General features: G+C 36.3%; 1 protein-coding gene and 1 non-coding gene across 6 annotated transcripts in view; both read right to left on the bottom strand.

Moving 5' to 3' along the window:
* Positions 1 to 18,620, bottom strand: part of LOC121080568 (A disintegrin and metalloproteinase with thrombospondin motifs 6-like) — a 150,050-nt gene that overhangs the window by 93,191 nt on the left and 38,239 nt on the right. For all 5 annotated transcript variants that reach the window (XR_005825415.1, XM_040578663.1, XM_040578661.1 and 2 more), the window contains 2 exons: positions 7,706 to 7,749; positions 4,355 to 4,460 (listed from right to left, as the gene is read on the bottom strand). Coding sequence is in view for 4 of the 5 variants with exons in the window: in XM_040578663.1 (XP_040434597.1) it covers positions 4,355 to 4,460; positions 7,706 to 7,749 (150 nt within the window). In the remaining variant the exon portion in view is untranslated. The remainder of the gene's footprint in view (positions 1 to 4,354; positions 4,461 to 7,705; positions 7,750 to 18,620) is intronic.
* Positions 539 to 644, bottom strand: LOC121080721. The gene has a single exon (XR_005825484.1). It is a non-coding gene; the product is annotated as a U6 spliceosomal RNA (small nuclear RNA).

The following is an 18,620-nucleotide window of genomic DNA, read 5'->3' as shown; positions in this document are numbered from 1 at the left end:
CTAAGAAGAGAAAGTCAAACTTTTTCTGATGTTCTGGTTTCAGCTGGGATAGTTAATTTTCTTCTCAGCTTCTCAGTAGCTGGTACAGTGCTGTGTGTTGGATTCAGTATGAGAATAATGTTGATAACACACTGATGGTTTTAGTTGTTGCTGGAGTAGTGCTTACCCTCAGTCAAGGACTTTTCAGTTTCCCATGCTCTGCCAGTGAGCAGGTGCACAAGAAGCTGTGAGGGAGCAGAGCCAGGACAGCTGACCTGAACTAGGCAAGGGATATTCCATACCATAGAACATCATGTGCATTATATAAACTGGGAGGAGCTGGCCGGGGACTGCTAAAAGCTGCTCAGGGACTGGCTGGGCATCAGTCAGTGGGTGGCAAGCAATTATATTGTGCATCACTTGTTTTTTTTCCTCGGGTTTTATTCCTCTCTCTCCCTCTCCTCTTTGTTACAATTAGTCCTTTTTGGCACCCAACATGGAGTTTGAACCCACAGCCCTGGGATTAAGTCTCATGCTCTAATGACTGAACCACCCAGGCTAAAAGATGGAGCACTTCATGAATTTCCTATCATCCTTGCACAGGGACCATACTAATCTTCTCTATATCATTCCAATTGTAATATATGTGCTGCTGAAGCAAGCACCACGTTGGGTGCCCTTAAATTCACCAGAAAGGACTGTTGTGGTTTAACACCAGCCAGCAACTAAGTACCACGCAGCTGCTCACTCACTCCACTCCCACATACCCCTTGGTGGGATGGGGAGGAGAATCAGGGGGAAAAAAAGGTAAAATACATGGGTTGAGATAAGAACAGTTTAATAATTGAAATAAAGTAAAAAACCCGAGGGAAAAAACCAAGTGATGCACAATATAATTGCTCGCCACCCACTGACTGATGCCCAGCCAGTCCCTGAGCAGCTTTTAGCAGTCCCCGGCCAGCTCCTCCCAGTTTATATAATGAGCATGATGTTCTATGGTATGGAATATCCCTTTGGCTAGTTTGGGTCAGCTGTCCTGGCTCTGCTCCCTCACAGCTTCTTGTGCACCTGCTCACTGGCAGAGCATGGGAAACTGAAAAGTCCTTGACTGAGGGTAAGCACTACTCCAGCAACAACTAAACCATCAGTGTGTTATCAACATTATTCTCATACTGAATCCAACACACAGCACTGTACCAGCTACTGAGAAGCTGAGAAGAAAATTAACTCTATACCAGATGAAACCAGGACATTCGACAATACAGGGGATACACATTCAATTTTCACTCCTGCCATGAGAAATCATTGGTTGTGTCATTTCTGCTTACCAGAAATCTTAAGCATTTCTTCAGCGTCCTGAAAGTCAAGCATCATAAATCAAATTTCTAGAGACACTATTCTGAAGGCTGAAGCGCTCACTCTGAATTTTATCTGATTCATGGAAGTACTAAGGGTAATACAAGGCTGTTATCAGAACCATGCATAGGGAGAAACAACCATAAAACTGTTAATCTAATACCTTCTTTATGTCCTCAAGAAAAAACACCCACAGAGTTAATCAGTGTATGGTCATCTTCAATGCAGACAGCTAGTTATGAGTCTTGATTGCTTATCCGCACCAAAACTGGGTTATGCAAATATCAAAACCACAATAAAAACTTACAAGTCTTAAGGAACAGAAGCCAGAAACATATTTTAAAAAGTACTTATAAATAGAATGACCATAATAATCACATTCACACTCTCAGTCTCTAAATCTTTAAGATTAAGTGCTTTTCTGGATACTATTCTTCAACCAAATGCAAGTTAATTGGATCAATATAAAGGTAAATGAGTTAAATTTAATACATTGTGATATACAGAAAGTCAGAATGGGTGACCTAATGACTTCTCATTACTTTATAATTTAATGAACTACTAGAAACTAATAAGAAGTTGAGCCATACTTCCCATCAGAGATTCTTAGAAATCCAATTTTGGAGAAATTGTGAATAGTCAACCAGAATACATTACCATTATCGTTACCATTCCCTTTTAACATTTTTTAACAAAACTGGTATTCCACAGCAACTATATAATTAATAAAAACATGATCTGTGAAAATGCAATCCTCCGATTCTAATTTGAGTGGGTTTTTTAGTGTATGTTAGATATTCAATGGAGACATGTCACTTAAATGCTTCTATTTTTCATTTGACAACAATGCCAATTTCCTATTTCCCATGTATGTCTGAAGAGAAAAGTAATCATTGTGGCACAGACAAAGAAAAAAATTTACAATGCTCCTTGAAACTATTATTTTACTCACACTTGCAGGTATCTTCTAGTACATTCATTAATACCTGCTCAAAAAAGCAGTAAGTCGAGAGAAAGTAATAGCTTGATTGATTTAGACAGAGAGGCATTTAGTCACATTATAGGTGAACGAGGGGTGATGAGTGGATAGCACAAAATGTGCCTTGAAGATTTTTTGCCCACATATTCTTTCCAGCTTTTACTGAAGGTATTGTCCTGGTTTAACCCCAGCCGGCAACTAAGCACCACACAGCCACTCGCGTACTTCCCCCCACAGTGGGATGGGGGAGAGAATTGGAAGAGTCAAAGTGAGAAAACTCAAGGATTGAGATAAGACAGTTTAATAGGTAAAGCAAAAGCCATGCATGCAAGCAAAGCAAAACAAGGAATTCATTCACCACTCCCCATGGGCAGGCAGGTGCTTGGCCATCCCCAGGAAAGCAGGGCTCCATCACACATAATGGTTACTTGGAAAGACAAACGCTATCACTCCAAACGTCCCCCCCTTCCTTCAGCTTTATGTACATGGTATGTTCATTTAACACCATGCTTGCAATGCAATTTTCTTTAATCACTGTGCATCAGATAAAATCTAATAAATATGATTTCTACTTTTATTTCAAAGCAGCACACGTCATGCAAGCTACAGGAGGAAATGAAAGCCTCGAAGAGCTGAGATTTCAGAATTTTAAAAGATCTTATATATAAGAGGCCAAAAGATATGAAGAAAACACAGATGGTAAAAAAAATAATAATCCTGTGATCACAGGATATATACGATGGCTATATTGCTTTTCTCAGGTTCTAATCAAAACCTAAGCTCTTCAAAACAATTGTTATCATGCCAGTTTTACATGATAAAATAGCTGCATATATTTAATGGAATAACTTGTATAAAAGATGTCGTTGCATGATATACGGATTAGAATGAAGATGTATGTTTTTTGTGGTTAAACATCTGACAAGTTCACAGCAAGGTCACATATTACTATAAGAGATGTTATTAAGAAGAATTGCAGAACTATGAGTGATTTGAAGGAGCTCTTTCCTCAACAGCAGAAATATATTTTCCTTTATCCTATCTTTTTCAACTCATGTAAATGAGGAATGAAATGAGGATGATGAGAATTACACGTGTTTTAAATTATTTTTGTTCAAATCTTATACAATTGCTTTTGGATTCTAAAATTCATCTACTTCAGTGCAACTACAGTGGGTTTTTTGTACATAATACAAATGAGATCATACTTGCCCAGTGATTATCTCGCATGATAGGTGGGCTGGAAATAAGTGTTTACTTCCAACTCCTGCTTTTGATCAGCAGATTGATAGCTTCCATTTCAGTCTGCATTGGAACTTTTAGCAGTTGCATCAGCTAATTGGAAAAACATGTCATCCATAACTCAGTGTTGGTCAACCCATGTAAACAAAGAAGGAAACTTCTTGATAACTTCTTGATAATAGAAGGTGCCTAGTATTTTTAGAGTCATCACAACGTACTAACAATGCTGTCTTTTGAAAGAAGACACGAAATATTTCCAGACCAAACTCTACTCAAATTTTATCACTTTCATAACATCATAACTCTTTAAGATGATATGCAGGTGATTAAAATGCAACAAGTGATGCTATGACTGTCATATATTTTATGCTTGAGTGAAAGATGACAGAGTGTATGAATATTGACAACAGAATCAATGTTTTAATGAAAATAGTTTGAATTATATGTAAGACAAAATAACAAAAAGCAAAAAGAACTACCTTTTAACTGCTTTTGTTGGGAGGGGGAGATTTTCAAAGCCAAATATTTTAAAAAGGAAACAGAATAGGAAATTTGTGAGCCAAATCTCAAAAGCACAGATTAAACTGGAATCTGAAATCAAAGGGTAAACGAGTCTTGAGTACTACAGTTAAAGCCCTTGGAAATATATACTACATAAAATGTACTGCCACTCATTAATACTATATACAGAAACATGGAGCACCAGAAAAGAGATGTTACAACCATGCAGGAAAAATAATTAATATTTTATTAAAAAGGTGATACATTAAAACATATTATTTTTTCAAACTCACTCACTTGTGACCAATCTCATGTGCAATGGTAAAAGCTGAACCTAGGCCAATGTCTTCATTAATGCTGCAGCTCCTTTCAGGCTCACACATTCCAGCCACAGAGGCCAAGCCTTAATAAACAGGAGGAGACAGAAAGGTCATGCCAAGGTGTTTCAGTCTTAAAAGCCCTTGTTATAAATGCCTGGATTCTTTTCAATAACCTCTATGCACAGAAGGAGCGGTTGGCAAAAGGATAACTTTCTAGCCATTTGCAAAAATCACTAGGGGGAATTTTACTTTGCCAGCTAGACATTAATATTTTCAGTACTGCAGTCAGTGCTGGAAAATGTCTAGACTAGGGGTTAGATTTATAAATTTTACTTCTGGTAACTTGGGACCACCTAGTAACTTGAGTCAGGAGAGAGAATTCAAGAAAGCATTTCTATTTTAACATTCTTGATCCTGAAGAAAGCAAAATGTATCCACATTATTTTTCGAAAGAAATGTTTAAGTTTAGTGGGTTCATAAAAACATATGAGCAACTTTTTCAGCTATTAAAAGCCCCACATGGTACATTGAAAAAATTATAAAAGCAAAACTGAATGCATCAATATAAGAGAGAGGAGACATGTTAATAACAAGCATTCATTTAACCACTGAAGTCTTTTCCATTTATTACCCATCATCTTCTGGAATTAAAACCTTACTATATTACAAGCACTTTTAAAAACTTTAGAGAGAGAAAGCTCTTCCTTATCTTATACATTCTTCAGCAACAGAGTATCATACTACTATTGTATGTACTACTATTGTAGTACAATACTACATTGCCACTACAGAAAGCTCTAAACATCAGATTTATTTAATGTATTGCTCTCTAGGGTTTCTTATCTAAAAAAGCAGTAAAGTTTTCTTTAAGGAAATTACCTGCTCAGTTAACTACACTATAACAGAACAATGACTGGGAAAAGTGCTATTTCAAATTATTCTGTTTAGATGACAAGTGCTTCCTGGCTGTGTCCACATTAGCAAGCAATTTGGAGTCATAGGAGTTGGTCAGCAGAGTGAAGCACTGATATTGAGGCTCCTCACATATCTTTGTATGTGGGTTGAACTTTCTACTTTGGACTAGTTTAATCCTGTAGGCCAAACATATTCACTACATATGTGGCTCAAAGCTTTCAAAAGGAAAAAATATTACGGGATATCATGAGAATACATCCCACATAGTTATTTAGACCTTAACGTCTCCTGTAGGCACATATGGGACATTTGGGGAATATGTGTTCTGACTTAATTTTCTCCAAAACAAATCTAGTTTGCACATACTAAAACTACTCTGATAACCAAACTGACATTGGCAAAAGGCGACAATGTATGCCTGTAGATTTTGCATCAAAACAGTACTACTGCTCTAAATCAAATCACCAGTGTAGACATGCCCACTGAGGACAGGATGAAACATCAGAGGAAAAGTTACTATCCATTAAGAAAAGTCTGTAAATTGTTTGCAGTATGCAACCTGTAGAAAATAATTCCAGTTAACCTGCCTAAACCATACTATGCTAATTGAGTAGGACATTCTAAAGACAAAATGGCAATACTTACATAACAATTGCCATGTTCCCCTGCAAAGTTCACCACATTTGAGTGAAGTCATCTCTATCTTCAGATCTTATAACTGAGCACTTGCTTCAGTGACTTACAGGACCAGATTAATGATTTATAATTCCATACCATGCTTGCAGAAAGTGGCAGAGATCAAGTCCAGAACCCAATCTATGGCTCATTTAAAAAAATGAATTCTTCACTGGAACCACAGAGATGCTGCAAAGACATCTGAGGTCTATCTTTTCTAAGAGTTTCCATGAAAGATTCCTGAGACTTTTGTTCACAAACACCTTAAATACATGTTTAACTTCAGTTACTGGAGGTCAGTGGGACTTAAGCATATTTAAATGCCTTGCAAAAGAGGTCTCTTCTCCCATTCAATGCCTATAATGAAAATTAAGTGTCATGGTTCTGTTGCCAAGGGTCCCATAACAGTGAGTTGGAACTGATACCATGTGATTTTTTAATTGTTTATAAAATCAAGCATTTGCCAAAGTGTATCCCCTGTTATTCTGTATTCAAGTAAAGCTGTATTTACCTTTATGCCAACATCTAATACAGTAAGAAATAGTACACTAATGATCTGTGTTAAAAATATCACATATAAATATCAAATAGTTCATCAGTGAATGTACACCCTTTAAAACTTTCTTCTTTTAAGAATACAAAGACAATTATATGACATCAATATAGAGTCTCTTCAGTTTTGTCTCTTCCATACAGATATCAAAAGAAAATCAGTTACATTAAGAAATTCATCATCATTTGCCTTTTACTGAAACATGGTGTGAATATTGTTTATATTTACAGCAGGCAAAATTCTGATACCTTCACCCATGTAAACTATTTCCCTGTGCCACAAACATCATGCTGACTTGAGCAAGACTTGTAGAAAAATCAACATGAGTTAAGGCTAGCAAAGCACACAGTAATACAGGCAAAGACAAAGAAAACCTAATTATGAGCTCTGATTATGAGAAAAGTATTACTAAACTGAATTACAATTATATCTTTAATTAATTCTGAGAGAGGGGATTATATTAAAGGATCCAAATTGAAAAATATATATTTACATTATTTGAATAATGTTTCTTTCATATGTTAAAGCACTATCAAGGGTAACAACTACAGTATAGTAAATAACTTTTGGTGACAAATTTAGGTATGGAGAGAACAGCTCTCCATCCTGTACGCAAGGTTGCTTGTGTTTCTCCATTGTCAAAGCACTGTTTTAAGGAGTTTGATATTACTGTAACTTATATCACTGTGTCATATTATTCTAAGTTTGTGAAAGTAACAGTCTGAAGCTATACTCCTTGTGTGCAACAGACCAACAGTGTAAATCTCAAAGCCTGTTTCTTTTGTAGGGTGTTATTTTGGGATTTGTAGGTTTTGTTGGGTTAGGTGGGTGTGTTTGTTGTGGGGTTTTTTGTTTGTTTGTTTAAATTTCCCTAAGGTCTTTTATTTGTATTTGTTTTAAAATGATGGTGGGGACAGGTTAAATAGAAATAAACAGTAAATCCTCTCCTCTAATTATTGCTTGGTAAGTTTGAGTAACCTGCTAGGTTTTATCAGCATTACAGCTGCCAGAGAAGAAAGGCCCATCAGCAGTTCATTTAATTTAAACTTATTATTCACGTTTATAAAACTGCAAAATTTTGAAAGCATAAACATAAAAAGAACTAATCAGCCAATAAATTAATAGTCAAGTATAATGCAAGGAAACAAACAGCAAATACAAGCTGAAATTTCTCTCTAATCTTACCCAGTGTTCCACAAGGCTTGTTTTTATAAGTGCAGATATCATATCTGTTAAGGAGAAAAAAAGTACATAAAATATATCCAAGAATCAAATTTGTAAGATATTTTGTATATTTATCACATATCTGTATCATAGTTCAAGTTGTCAGACCGCAATCAGCTTAATTATGTGCAGCCAGCTGGTGTCAGCATTTTCTACACTCTGGTGTAAACGGCAGGCTGCAGTACACTCACAGCTGCTGGCCTCAGGCCAGTGAGACACCTGCCAGTAAAAAAAAAATAAATAAATTAAAGTAGATCTTTGTAATCACTAGCTCCATAAAGCAGTATACCATGTTGTTATGAAGTTATAGCAGCACGTCTATAAACTGCTACCAATTCCAAACACTTTTACTTTTTGAACATATTGGAACCATCTTACAGTATTATTCTTATCAACTAAACAAAATTAATTGCAACTCCTACTATTTAAACTTTGATTCTAAATAAAAACTATCTCTCAATTATACCAAAAATTATTTTTTAAAAAAACTTATGAACTGCCATTTCAGTTTCCTTCTCATTATCTTCTAATGATAATGTGTCTTAAGAGTACACTGTAACAAACTAAAATGAAAAATATATTTTTGCCAAAGGCTAAATAATGACTTTAAAGGAAAATTTTCATCATTTTAGATATTATCCTTCAAGTACAGCAGCTCAAAGAGTTTTTGTGTAGTTAACATGTAAGTACCTGGAATTGAAAATGGAATTAAAGTTTTCTGCAGCAGTGGTCACACAGCAGTCAGTTACACCTACATATTTTGAATATGTGTCCTGGTTTCAGCTGGGACAGAGTTAATTTTCTTCCTAGTAACTGGTACAGTGCTGTGTCTTGGATTTAGTATGAGAACAATGTTGATAACACACTGATGGTTTTAAGTGTTGCTGTGTAATGTCTATACTAAGTCAAGGACTTTTCAGTTTCTCAGGCTCTGCCAGCGAGAGGGCTAGAGGGGCACAAGAAATTGGGAGGGGACACAGCCAGGACAGCTGACCTGAACTTGCCAAAGGGATATTTCAGGCCATATGACATCATGCTCAATATATAAACCAGGGGCATTAGCTGGGGGGGGGGGGGGGGAATCACTACTTGGGGACATCAGTCAGCAGGTGGTGAGCAACTGTACTGTGCATCACTTGGTTTGGTTGGGGGTTTTTTTCCCCCCAAGTTTTATTTCACTTTCTCTTTTTGTTATTTGCCTTTCCATTACAATTATTATTAATAGTATTTTGTCACAGCACTCTCCAAACTATCAAGCTGCAACAAGGTCTTTCACCACTTCATACCAGCATACTCTTCATACAGTCCCTCTGCTACCTTCACCTCACCCAGAACACATGTTCTCTCTTCTCTTGCTGCTGCTGCTGCTGCTGCTGCTGCTGCTGCTGCTGCTGCTGCTGCTGCTGCTGCTGCTGCTTCTCTCCCTCCTTCCTCCTCGGCTGCTCTCTCTTTGTTGGCTCTCAACCACTTAACTTAACCAACCACACCTGCACCTTATCTACATCGACCAACCCACCACCCCTGAAGCCAACCCACCGTTGTATATTATCAATGCTAATTAACCCAGCTTCATTCTTCTATAGTATTTCATTTTACTTTGAAATAATTATTACACTGTACTTATCTCAACCCACAGGTTTTACCTTTTTTGTTCTGATTTTCCTCACCATCCCACCAGGGGAGGGGGTTTGTGAGTGAGCATGGTACCTCGTTGCTGGCTGGGGTTAAACCATGACAATATGCGACCCTATGATATAGCTAGTGATATGAGAACACTCTTACAATGCCTTTGATTTTAGAGGATTTATACTGATTTCCTTGCAGTATGTTTCAAAATAATTTCCAATATTTTGAAAGGTGAGTGAAAACAAAGACAAAAAGATACCATTTTAATGCTTTAATTTTTAACCCAAATATTTACTAATTTCAGACCACCAGACATTTCTGTTAAAAATAACATAAGGACTGTTTTAAAATGGGTTATCATATGGAGGTCTGATCATGAGATATATTTCAGTGCTAATAGAGTTAACGTCTGTCTGTAAGCCAAATCCATAGACAAAATAACAAAGCTTAAAATTTGGAACAAATCCACTAACCTCTCTGCATGTAGACTGTTGTGACCATATAGAATTCCTCTGATTTTTAAAGGTACTGGGTGTGGAGCAGTTTGCGAGATTAAGATCTAATTTTGAACCTAAATGTTCATATGCATTGATCTCACTGAGATGGCTCAAACTCTGCCATTCTATATGCACATAAAGCTCTCACTGATTTCCCATTTGCTGTTTGGAGAGGGAGAGGTAATCAAATCAGCATTCTTTATATAAAATGTGTTGGAATATAAATAGATTTTGTATGTCAAAGCTATAAGATGACAGATACAGAGAAAAAGATTTTTTTTACTGAACATCTCCAGCCTTTTACATATTTAAGGAAACAAACCTCTTATTTCTGCCTTTAGGACAGAGCCTGAACTTTACCCTATTGAAGTTCCTGCAAAATTATTCCTCAAAGAAAGCAGACAGGACTCAGGCTTATTTAATAAGAAAACCCAAATTTGGCCAAATACCTTTAAAATGTAGTTTAGAACTCAACACAAGGAAGTCTGTGCAATACACAGAAGGTATTGATCTACTAATTTTTTTAATATACAATACTAATAGGAAAAAAACAATAGTGTTCGTACATCCTTAAATAAAATTGACCTTTAAGAAGAAAGCCAGTTCAACTAAACTCAAGTAAAATGCTGTCACTGATTTCAGTGGAGCTGAAAATTTGCCCTTATGGCCTGAATCTGCTTACTCTCATACAAGTACAAATCTGAAGTCTCTCCTCACATTTGGTTCAGTTTCACAAGGAACTGTGATAGGAAATAATGATATGAATTAAATCCCTTTTTTCTGTTACGCTTTTGAAAAACAAAGACCATGGTATCCTTCTGTTTGTGCTGGGTAGCAAATATTCTTCATTATTCATAGCCTAGTATTTGTAAGAAAATGTGATGATAATGAAACAAATTAGATAATAAAACTAAGGAAAATAGAATTTTATTTTCCAATACATTAACTCTTTGCAAGAACATACCCAGATAGTAATAATAATCTAATTGTGGCTTCATTAATATTCAAAATTTATAGGCAATAATAATTTCCTGTAACGAGCATTCATACACTCTATTATTCCTCGGTTTAATAGGAAAAACATCTAAGTTTTCAATGTCAAATTACTGACTTTACCTACATCATCTTATAGCTCTTTTTTTCCACCTTTCATATGGATGGTTTCTGCTTGTGATTTGTTTGAAAGCTTATATAATTTTTGTGTAATGCACTGTTTAATTCCATCATTTGCTTCTCTATATGATTTAACCAAATCAGCCTAACTTGTCTTTGTGTTTTTTGATTTTGACACTGCTTCCTTTATTATTTATTTCCAGGGAATCCATTTAACCCACAGATGCGGGGTTCCAAAATGCAAGAGTCAATACTTGCCAGATAGTAGCTTCAAGCCAAGAAACCCCTGAAATGACAAATCATCCAGATTACCCATTAGATTAGATAGGACTAATTGCTATTTAAAAAACAAACAAAAACCCACAACCCAAAACCCCCCAAAAAATCCAACAAAAAACTCACAACAAATAAAACACCACACCACAAAAATCAACCCCCACCAACAAAAAAACAAAGATGAAGATGGGTCATAGCTGTCACCAGGACCTAAGTAAACACTTCAGGAATCACAGACAACAAAAAGTTCTCAAGCCAACAACAATCTCAACCAACCATTAAAAAAGGTAACAGTCATGAGGGTTATGCAAAAATGCAGTTTGCAAGACGTTAACATATTTTCTTTTTAATTCACTGACAGAATGTGGAGGAAGGCCACCACACAGAATTTGAATATAAGAATACAAATATGCAGGTTGCAAAAAACTTCAGGATGAGATGGCAGTCTGTAGCAAAGTAAATCCTTTGCCCAAGTTGGAAGAGAAGATCATATGCCTCCTGCTAAAGTGGGTGAACAGGCTGGGGAAGAGAAATGTGGAAAGAGGCAAGATTGTTGATTACATGTCCATTCACAGCCTGAATGGATCAGAAGTCACTTGATGAGGCAGATAGGGGAAGACGTTTGGGACTTCTGGATACACTTGCAGGGTTGCTGAAGAGCCACACCAGACAGGTGGGAAATGCATGATGGATGTACAGCTGTCACTGACAACTCCAACTGAAATATCAGCCAGAAGGAAACTGCAGGAAAAGTTCAGGAGGTGACCAAACACAATTATCAACAGGCAAAACATATGCAGCTACTCTGTTCTGGAGAAGTCAGCTCATTAATGTGGACACAAGAAGTTCTGTGCCAGCAGTCCTCAGTATAATAAAAGAGTCATAGACATGTTTGTTTAATTTATTAGCATCAATGTAAGCTACAGACTGTCTCCCTGTCCTGGTTTCTGTTGGGATAGAGTTAATTTTCTTCTCAGTAGCTGGTACAATGCTGGTTTAGGTTTTAGTATGAGAACAATGTTGATAGGACACTGATGTTTTCAGTTGTTGATAGGTAATGTTTATACTCAGTCAATTTCAGTTTCTCAGGCCCTGCCGGAGAGAAGCCTAAAGGGAAACTGGGAAGGGACACAGCTAGGACAGGTGACCCAAACTAGCCAAAGGGTTATGTAGAACGTCATGCTCAGTATATAAACTGGAGGGGGGGTGTGGAGGGGTGGAGTTGGGGGGGGGGTGATCACTGCTTGGAGACTGGCTGGGCATTAGTCAGCAGGTGGTGAGCAATTGTATTGTGTATCACTTGGTTTGGTTTTTTCCCCCTCTTGGATTTTATTCCTCTCTCCCTCTCTCTCCTTTTCATCAGTAGTATTAGTATTATTATTATATTTCACTTTATGTCAATTATTAAATTGTTCTTATCTCAACCCATGAGTTTTACCTTTTACCTGATTCTCCTCCCCACCCCTCTGTTGCTGGGGAGGGGGGAAGAAGGACTGAGTGAGCAGCTGCATGGTACTTAGTTGGCAGCTGGGGTTAAGTCCTGAAGTCTTGAACTTGAGCCTCAGTTTATCTACAAACCTTACTTGCAGAAAAATCCCTTTCCTTTGCTAATTTCATGAGTAGTATGATTCCAATCACTTGAGTAGGACACTTAAATATATAAGAAAGATGAGTTCTCTGTAAATACCGTAAGCCCTGTTCAATCTTGTCAGCTAATTTATTTGCAGCTACAGCCAATCCCAGATGCCTTAGGGGAAGATAGATGTTTCCCATCTAGATGTACATTTAGGGAAGGGAAGGAGATTTCTTCCTGATCTCTGCAATCTGTGAGCTTGTGGGCCTAATGCATGTAGTTCTGCAACTATGAAGTTCATGCAAAGTTTTATGTAAGAAAGTGTGTTCCCTCTATTAAGATACACAAATTCACAGATTTGAAGGCAAGAAAGCATCACGATTCAATCATGCCTCCAGCCATTCCCAGCATAAAAATGTAAGTAATTTATTCTAGAAGCTACATAGGATAAAAAGCTATTCCTTAAAAGCTATTTAATCTCACATTAAGAGTTGTTCTCAACGTAAGAATTTGATAACATCTGCACTAGGTTAATCTGATCCATCTGCCTTTCCCCTCAACAGCAGTCATTTGTGAGTACTTACAGTGATAACAGGACAGCAGACCAACACCACCTCTGATACAACCTCCCAGCTCTGTGGCTTAGGGAACTTCAGAGGCAGAATTTACATCTTAGTATTTTTCTTCTAATATTTTCAGCACTTAATTTATTTTAGATTGAAGAGAAATTAACTAATTTCAGTGTCCATCATGGGGATGTTGCTATGCTTTATCAGCAAAGTTGAGTCCCTCTGTCCCAGTAGAGATCTCTTCCATGCTGAAGTAATTTTTTTATTTTTTCTTAAATCAGACAAATGAACTGTTTCAGTGCCACACCACTATAATGTGCTGCCTTCTGCTGCCTTCCTTTGACCTCTAGGCCTTTTTAAACTTTCTGTAGCCTATCTGTATTAGAATTCAAGAAGTTGTTCTAATAGTAGTATTAACAAAAGTAGATACAAAGGCAAAATAAATGATCTCTTCTAACATGATAATCTGTATTTATACATTCAAGGATAACATTGCCCTTTTCACTAGTTTGATTATGTGAAATCTTCCATTAAAGGAAAAGAGTCTCTGTAAGGCACTTATTACTAGCTATGTGTTACTGGAAATGTCCACTGTGCCAGAAATAAGGACTATGCATCAAAATAACACTGAGATATCGATATACCTGTATAACAGGATTGGAAACATACATGAATACTAACATTGGATACGCTTTAAAGAATTTGGCTAATCAACAGAAATAAAGTATATTCTGTGGGTTATTCAAGTATGATAAATGAAGAAAGCATAAAAAATCTTATTAGAAATGCAAACTGTTCAAAACCAGTATGAAACAAGCTACTTATAAACACATAAACCTACTATAAAAATCACCTGAAAGCTACCTCTCCAATATGCCTGAGTAATATTTCAGATAGATATAGAAAGAAATAACTGAGGCTTTTGAAGGAATATTTTTTTAATGAAAGTGTTTTGGGAAAAAAAAACAACCAGCAAATTGCTGAGGAAAACTCTACCAAGGTGTCTGGAATACAAATATAAAGAGTACACGAATCTAAGAAAATTCAGGCTAGACAAAGCCAACAAATAGGTACGACTGGACATAAAGCTCTTCATAACTTTGAGGTGGTTGAACACGTACCTCATATATGTGTATATATATAATAGTACAGGATTTGCCAAATAACCTACTTTAAAAGGTTGTCAGAAAACAAAATAAAGCCTAAGAATTGGTTCTGTCCAAAAAAGAAACACAGCTAACTACTACAAATTATTAGAAGTTCATTTTTAAAGAACATTTCCAAATATATTATCATTGAAAGGAAGGTTTTATTTTTCACTTGTTTGAAACCAAATCTTACTTTTTGACATTTGCTTTATATCATATGCTTTGACAATAAGCTAGTCAAGTAAGGACTGTCCCTTTCATACACCCTTGCTTAATGATAAACATAATTGATTCATTAGAATTTTATTTTTTTTACTTTTTTTTTTCCTTCATGCTCTGCAACATAATTTATGTATGCACCCAATCATATATATCTTATATTCAAATAAGTATTAAAAGACCAGTGGGGAAAAAAAAAAAAAGGTGCTGATACCACACCAGTGCTTTGGCTACTGCTGAGCAGTGCTCACACAGCATCAAGGCTATCTCTCCAACATTCCCCCTCACCAGTAGGCTGGGGGTGGCAAGATCTTGGGAGGGGACATAGCCAGGACAGCTGACCTGAAGTGACCAACGAGATATCCCATACCATATGATGTCTGCTCAGCAATAAAAACTAAGAGATAGGAGGAGGAAGGGAGGGCATTCATTATTTACAACATTTGTCTTCCAGAGAAACCACTACATGTACTGAAGCCCTGCTTCCCGGGAAGTGATCAGACATCATCTGCTGATAGGAAGTAGAGAATAACATCTTTTGTTTTTCTTGGATTCTGCATGCACGACTTTTGCTATTCCTTCATTAAACTGCCTATATCTTGACCCATAAGTGGGTTTTTTTCCATCTTATTTTCTTCCCACCTGTTCTGCTGAGGAGGGGAGTAATAGAGCAGCTTGGTGAGCACCAAGCAGCCAGCCAAGGTCAACCCACCACAGTTAAACTAGTTCTAACATCTAGAACTATAAACTGAACTACTGCTAAATCAAACAAAACTCAGATTTCCCTTAAAAGGGATCAAAAACCTCAAACTATCTGACAATTCCAACTTCTATTTCTAAATTATGGAAAATAAAATTGAAAAAACAGTCATTAGCTTTTAGTTTCATCATATTCATTTGCATATATATACTTAGCTATGATAAAGTAGTTATTTTGCAAGTGCAGACAATGTCACTAATGCTAGAGAACTGTGTGGAAAAAAATTATAAAAAATACTGACTTTTGGTCTGGTTTTGTAGAAACTTTTTATCATAACTCTTCAACAGTTCACCATTTTTAAGATAATTTGGTCATTCGTTAGATTTGCACAGGTTACAAACAGCAATACTTTATAACACAATAATTTTAAATGTCTTTCTAAAAGCTTTACTATAGCATATGCTTAATGTTACAGAAAGTGGTACACTACAACAGCATTCTGCCTTAAAATAAAGTACACAACATCTTATTTAGTTTCTTCCTCAAAAACCTCAAACCAAAAAGAGCTATTTAAACCAAGGAAGGAAAAGCATAATATACGTTACACATCACTCAACAGAAATAGCTTTTTCTATGATTAATTTTTCATGTCGTTAAAACCACCATAGACAACCAAAGTCTGGCTCTATTGGACTTTGTTCTGATACTTAACTTGGGTGGATGAAAGAAATTGACTTATAACAGTAACAGTTTTTCTAGATATGAGTTCTAATTCTCCCAATTTATACAAAAAGAAATATTTTATATTATTGTACTGTAGATGAAACATTTAAATACTATTCTTTATAAACTGCAAATGCAGTCAAAACAATAAAAATAAATTCTGTTCTGAAACAATGTTTTTTAATGCTGTCATTTGTCATCTTCAGTTTTGGCAATGTAAAATTAGAATAGCAGGTGCAAATTTACCATAACCAGTAGTATTATCAGTGCATTTAGGACATATGTACAAACCTGATTTTGAGATTATGATTTAATAAGATTCTCAACACAAATTCCACCCCTAGAGTGTCTAAAAAAATTTAAATATATCAGAGGTTTTTCTTCAGCATTATACTGACGTGTCATGTGAGCATATAGTAGAAGTATTGCAAAAGATAGTAATTAAATGAAAATAGAACACTTCATAGATGAGTTCGTAAACAAAAATAGTTCTAAAGACAAGATGAAGAAAGAACCTGAGACAGTTCTTAGCTTGAGACACACCCTAGACTATAATACACCATTTCAAATCACTGTTAAAAAGTATTCATTCAAAAAAATCAGAGGACTAGCTTTAAAGTCTTGTGATTTTAAAGAATAAATTTAGACTTTATAGTAATTTTCTACTTTCTAAGACTATCTGTATTTTTGTGCATTTTTGGCACTTTTCAAGGTTTACAGTCATCCAGGCTAAAAGCTTCCTTTTCCAATGTAAGCCATGATATAGCAACATGTCCTTACCAGCTACAACAAATATAATGCAAAGATAATAAAAGAATGGAAAGTACAGAATAACAAGTGCTACAAACTGTTAGATCATGACCTAGTTAAGTAGCCAAGACAGACACCTACAGAAGCTTAACAGGACAACGTCAGTATTCTGGTAGTATATAAAAAAAACCCCTCTAATAGCACCAATACTGCTGGACTGGTTGAAATACAACACTTATCACTGAGCAGTCTTTATTCCTTTAAAAGTAGTATTTCATGGAATAAAATAAGGTAGCGTAAACATACAGACAATTCCTTGCTGTCTGCTGACTTATTGTTAACATCATTTGAAACTCTGGAAAAGACAGAATACTTCCTTTTCCCTGTGCTCTTCTTCTAACCAGAACCTTTTTGCAGACCATACAAGATTACAAAGAAAGAATCAGCTCAACCACAATATCACGAAGGCAAATGAACATTCTACAAACTCATTAGACCATTTTATTTGACGATGCGCTCTACAATTACTCTAGAGACAGCTTTATAAGCAAACCAGCACTAAAACAGCCAGGCACTTACGGTTCCAAAGCCTGCCCCTTTGCAGGCTTCAGACTATCAGCATCACTTCACACTGCTCTGCCTTGATTTCTTTGTCATTAGAAGTTGTTTCTTCCTTTTTTCTATTCTGTACCTGAAATGTACAGGCTTGCTGCTTTAACTCATTCCTCCCTTCCTCCATGTATTTTCTTCTGTGATGCTTAGTGAACATAAATTCCAGCAGAGTTCTCCCTCCACAGCTTTAAAATTACCAGATTGACTGATGGCTCAAGCTATCATCAACTAGTTTCTACAAATAGGCCTACCCTATTATAAAAATAATTTTGAGGGATATCACACTGCAGTCATAGCAGCATCGGTAGGTTCAGTCTAGACTAGCTACTCAAAGATCTATCTTGCTTCTTTCCATTTTTACACCCTGCACCAAGTTCTGTGCTGCTGCATTTACTGTGAGCACCAAAGCTAGCTAGAGGTTTGAATATGTCTTTGGTATATCAAAATCACTTTACTGAGAGCAGTACAGATAGCATAAAACATCATACAGCTCCAGGCCTTCTAGCAGTTTTAACCCCATCTTAGATGAATCCATCCTTCTTCTCCAAAACACATTAATTCTATTTCAAGCAAGGTTTTAGGTCCCCTTCAACACTGAGACTCCTCAACCAGGCATCTTTGGAAGTAAAAATTGTATAATTTTGAAAATTATGAAGTCAAGGCACAAGACTTGCAAGCTGGAGACTGTGAACCCATAAAAATAATCAGACAGTTTAAATCTAGCTGAACTACAAGGAGTGTTTCAAAGCTTTTCTGTGGCATATCTAATGTTCTTTCCATGAGACAGCTCCTGATTCACAGTAAAATTATTTGTACTAGTGCATCAGAAATGTAGAGCTACCCACCTGAGTGACAAACATGACTTCATAACCTGCAACAATTCAGGATTTGCACTGTCACCAGAATGTAAGTAATACTTGCTGTATTCTATTCCTCAAAAGTGGTTCCATAGTTTTACTGCATTCTCAGTACCTAGCCAAAATTTAGATGGAGGTACATCCAGCTAAATCTGGCCTAGAGACCAGAACAGAAATTTCCACATATCTACTCCAAATATACTGCTAATAATT

The sequence above is a fragment of the Falco naumanni genome, chromosome W, assembly GCF_017639655.2.
Source record: "Falco naumanni isolate bFalNau1 chromosome W, bFalNau1.pat, whole genome shotgun sequence".
In the NCBI taxonomy this organism is placed as follows: Eukaryota; Metazoa; Chordata; class Aves; order Falconiformes; family Falconidae; genus Falco; species Falco naumanni.
The sequence above is the reverse complement of the archived record's forward strand: the minus strand, read 5'-3'. Positions and strand labels throughout refer to the sequence as shown.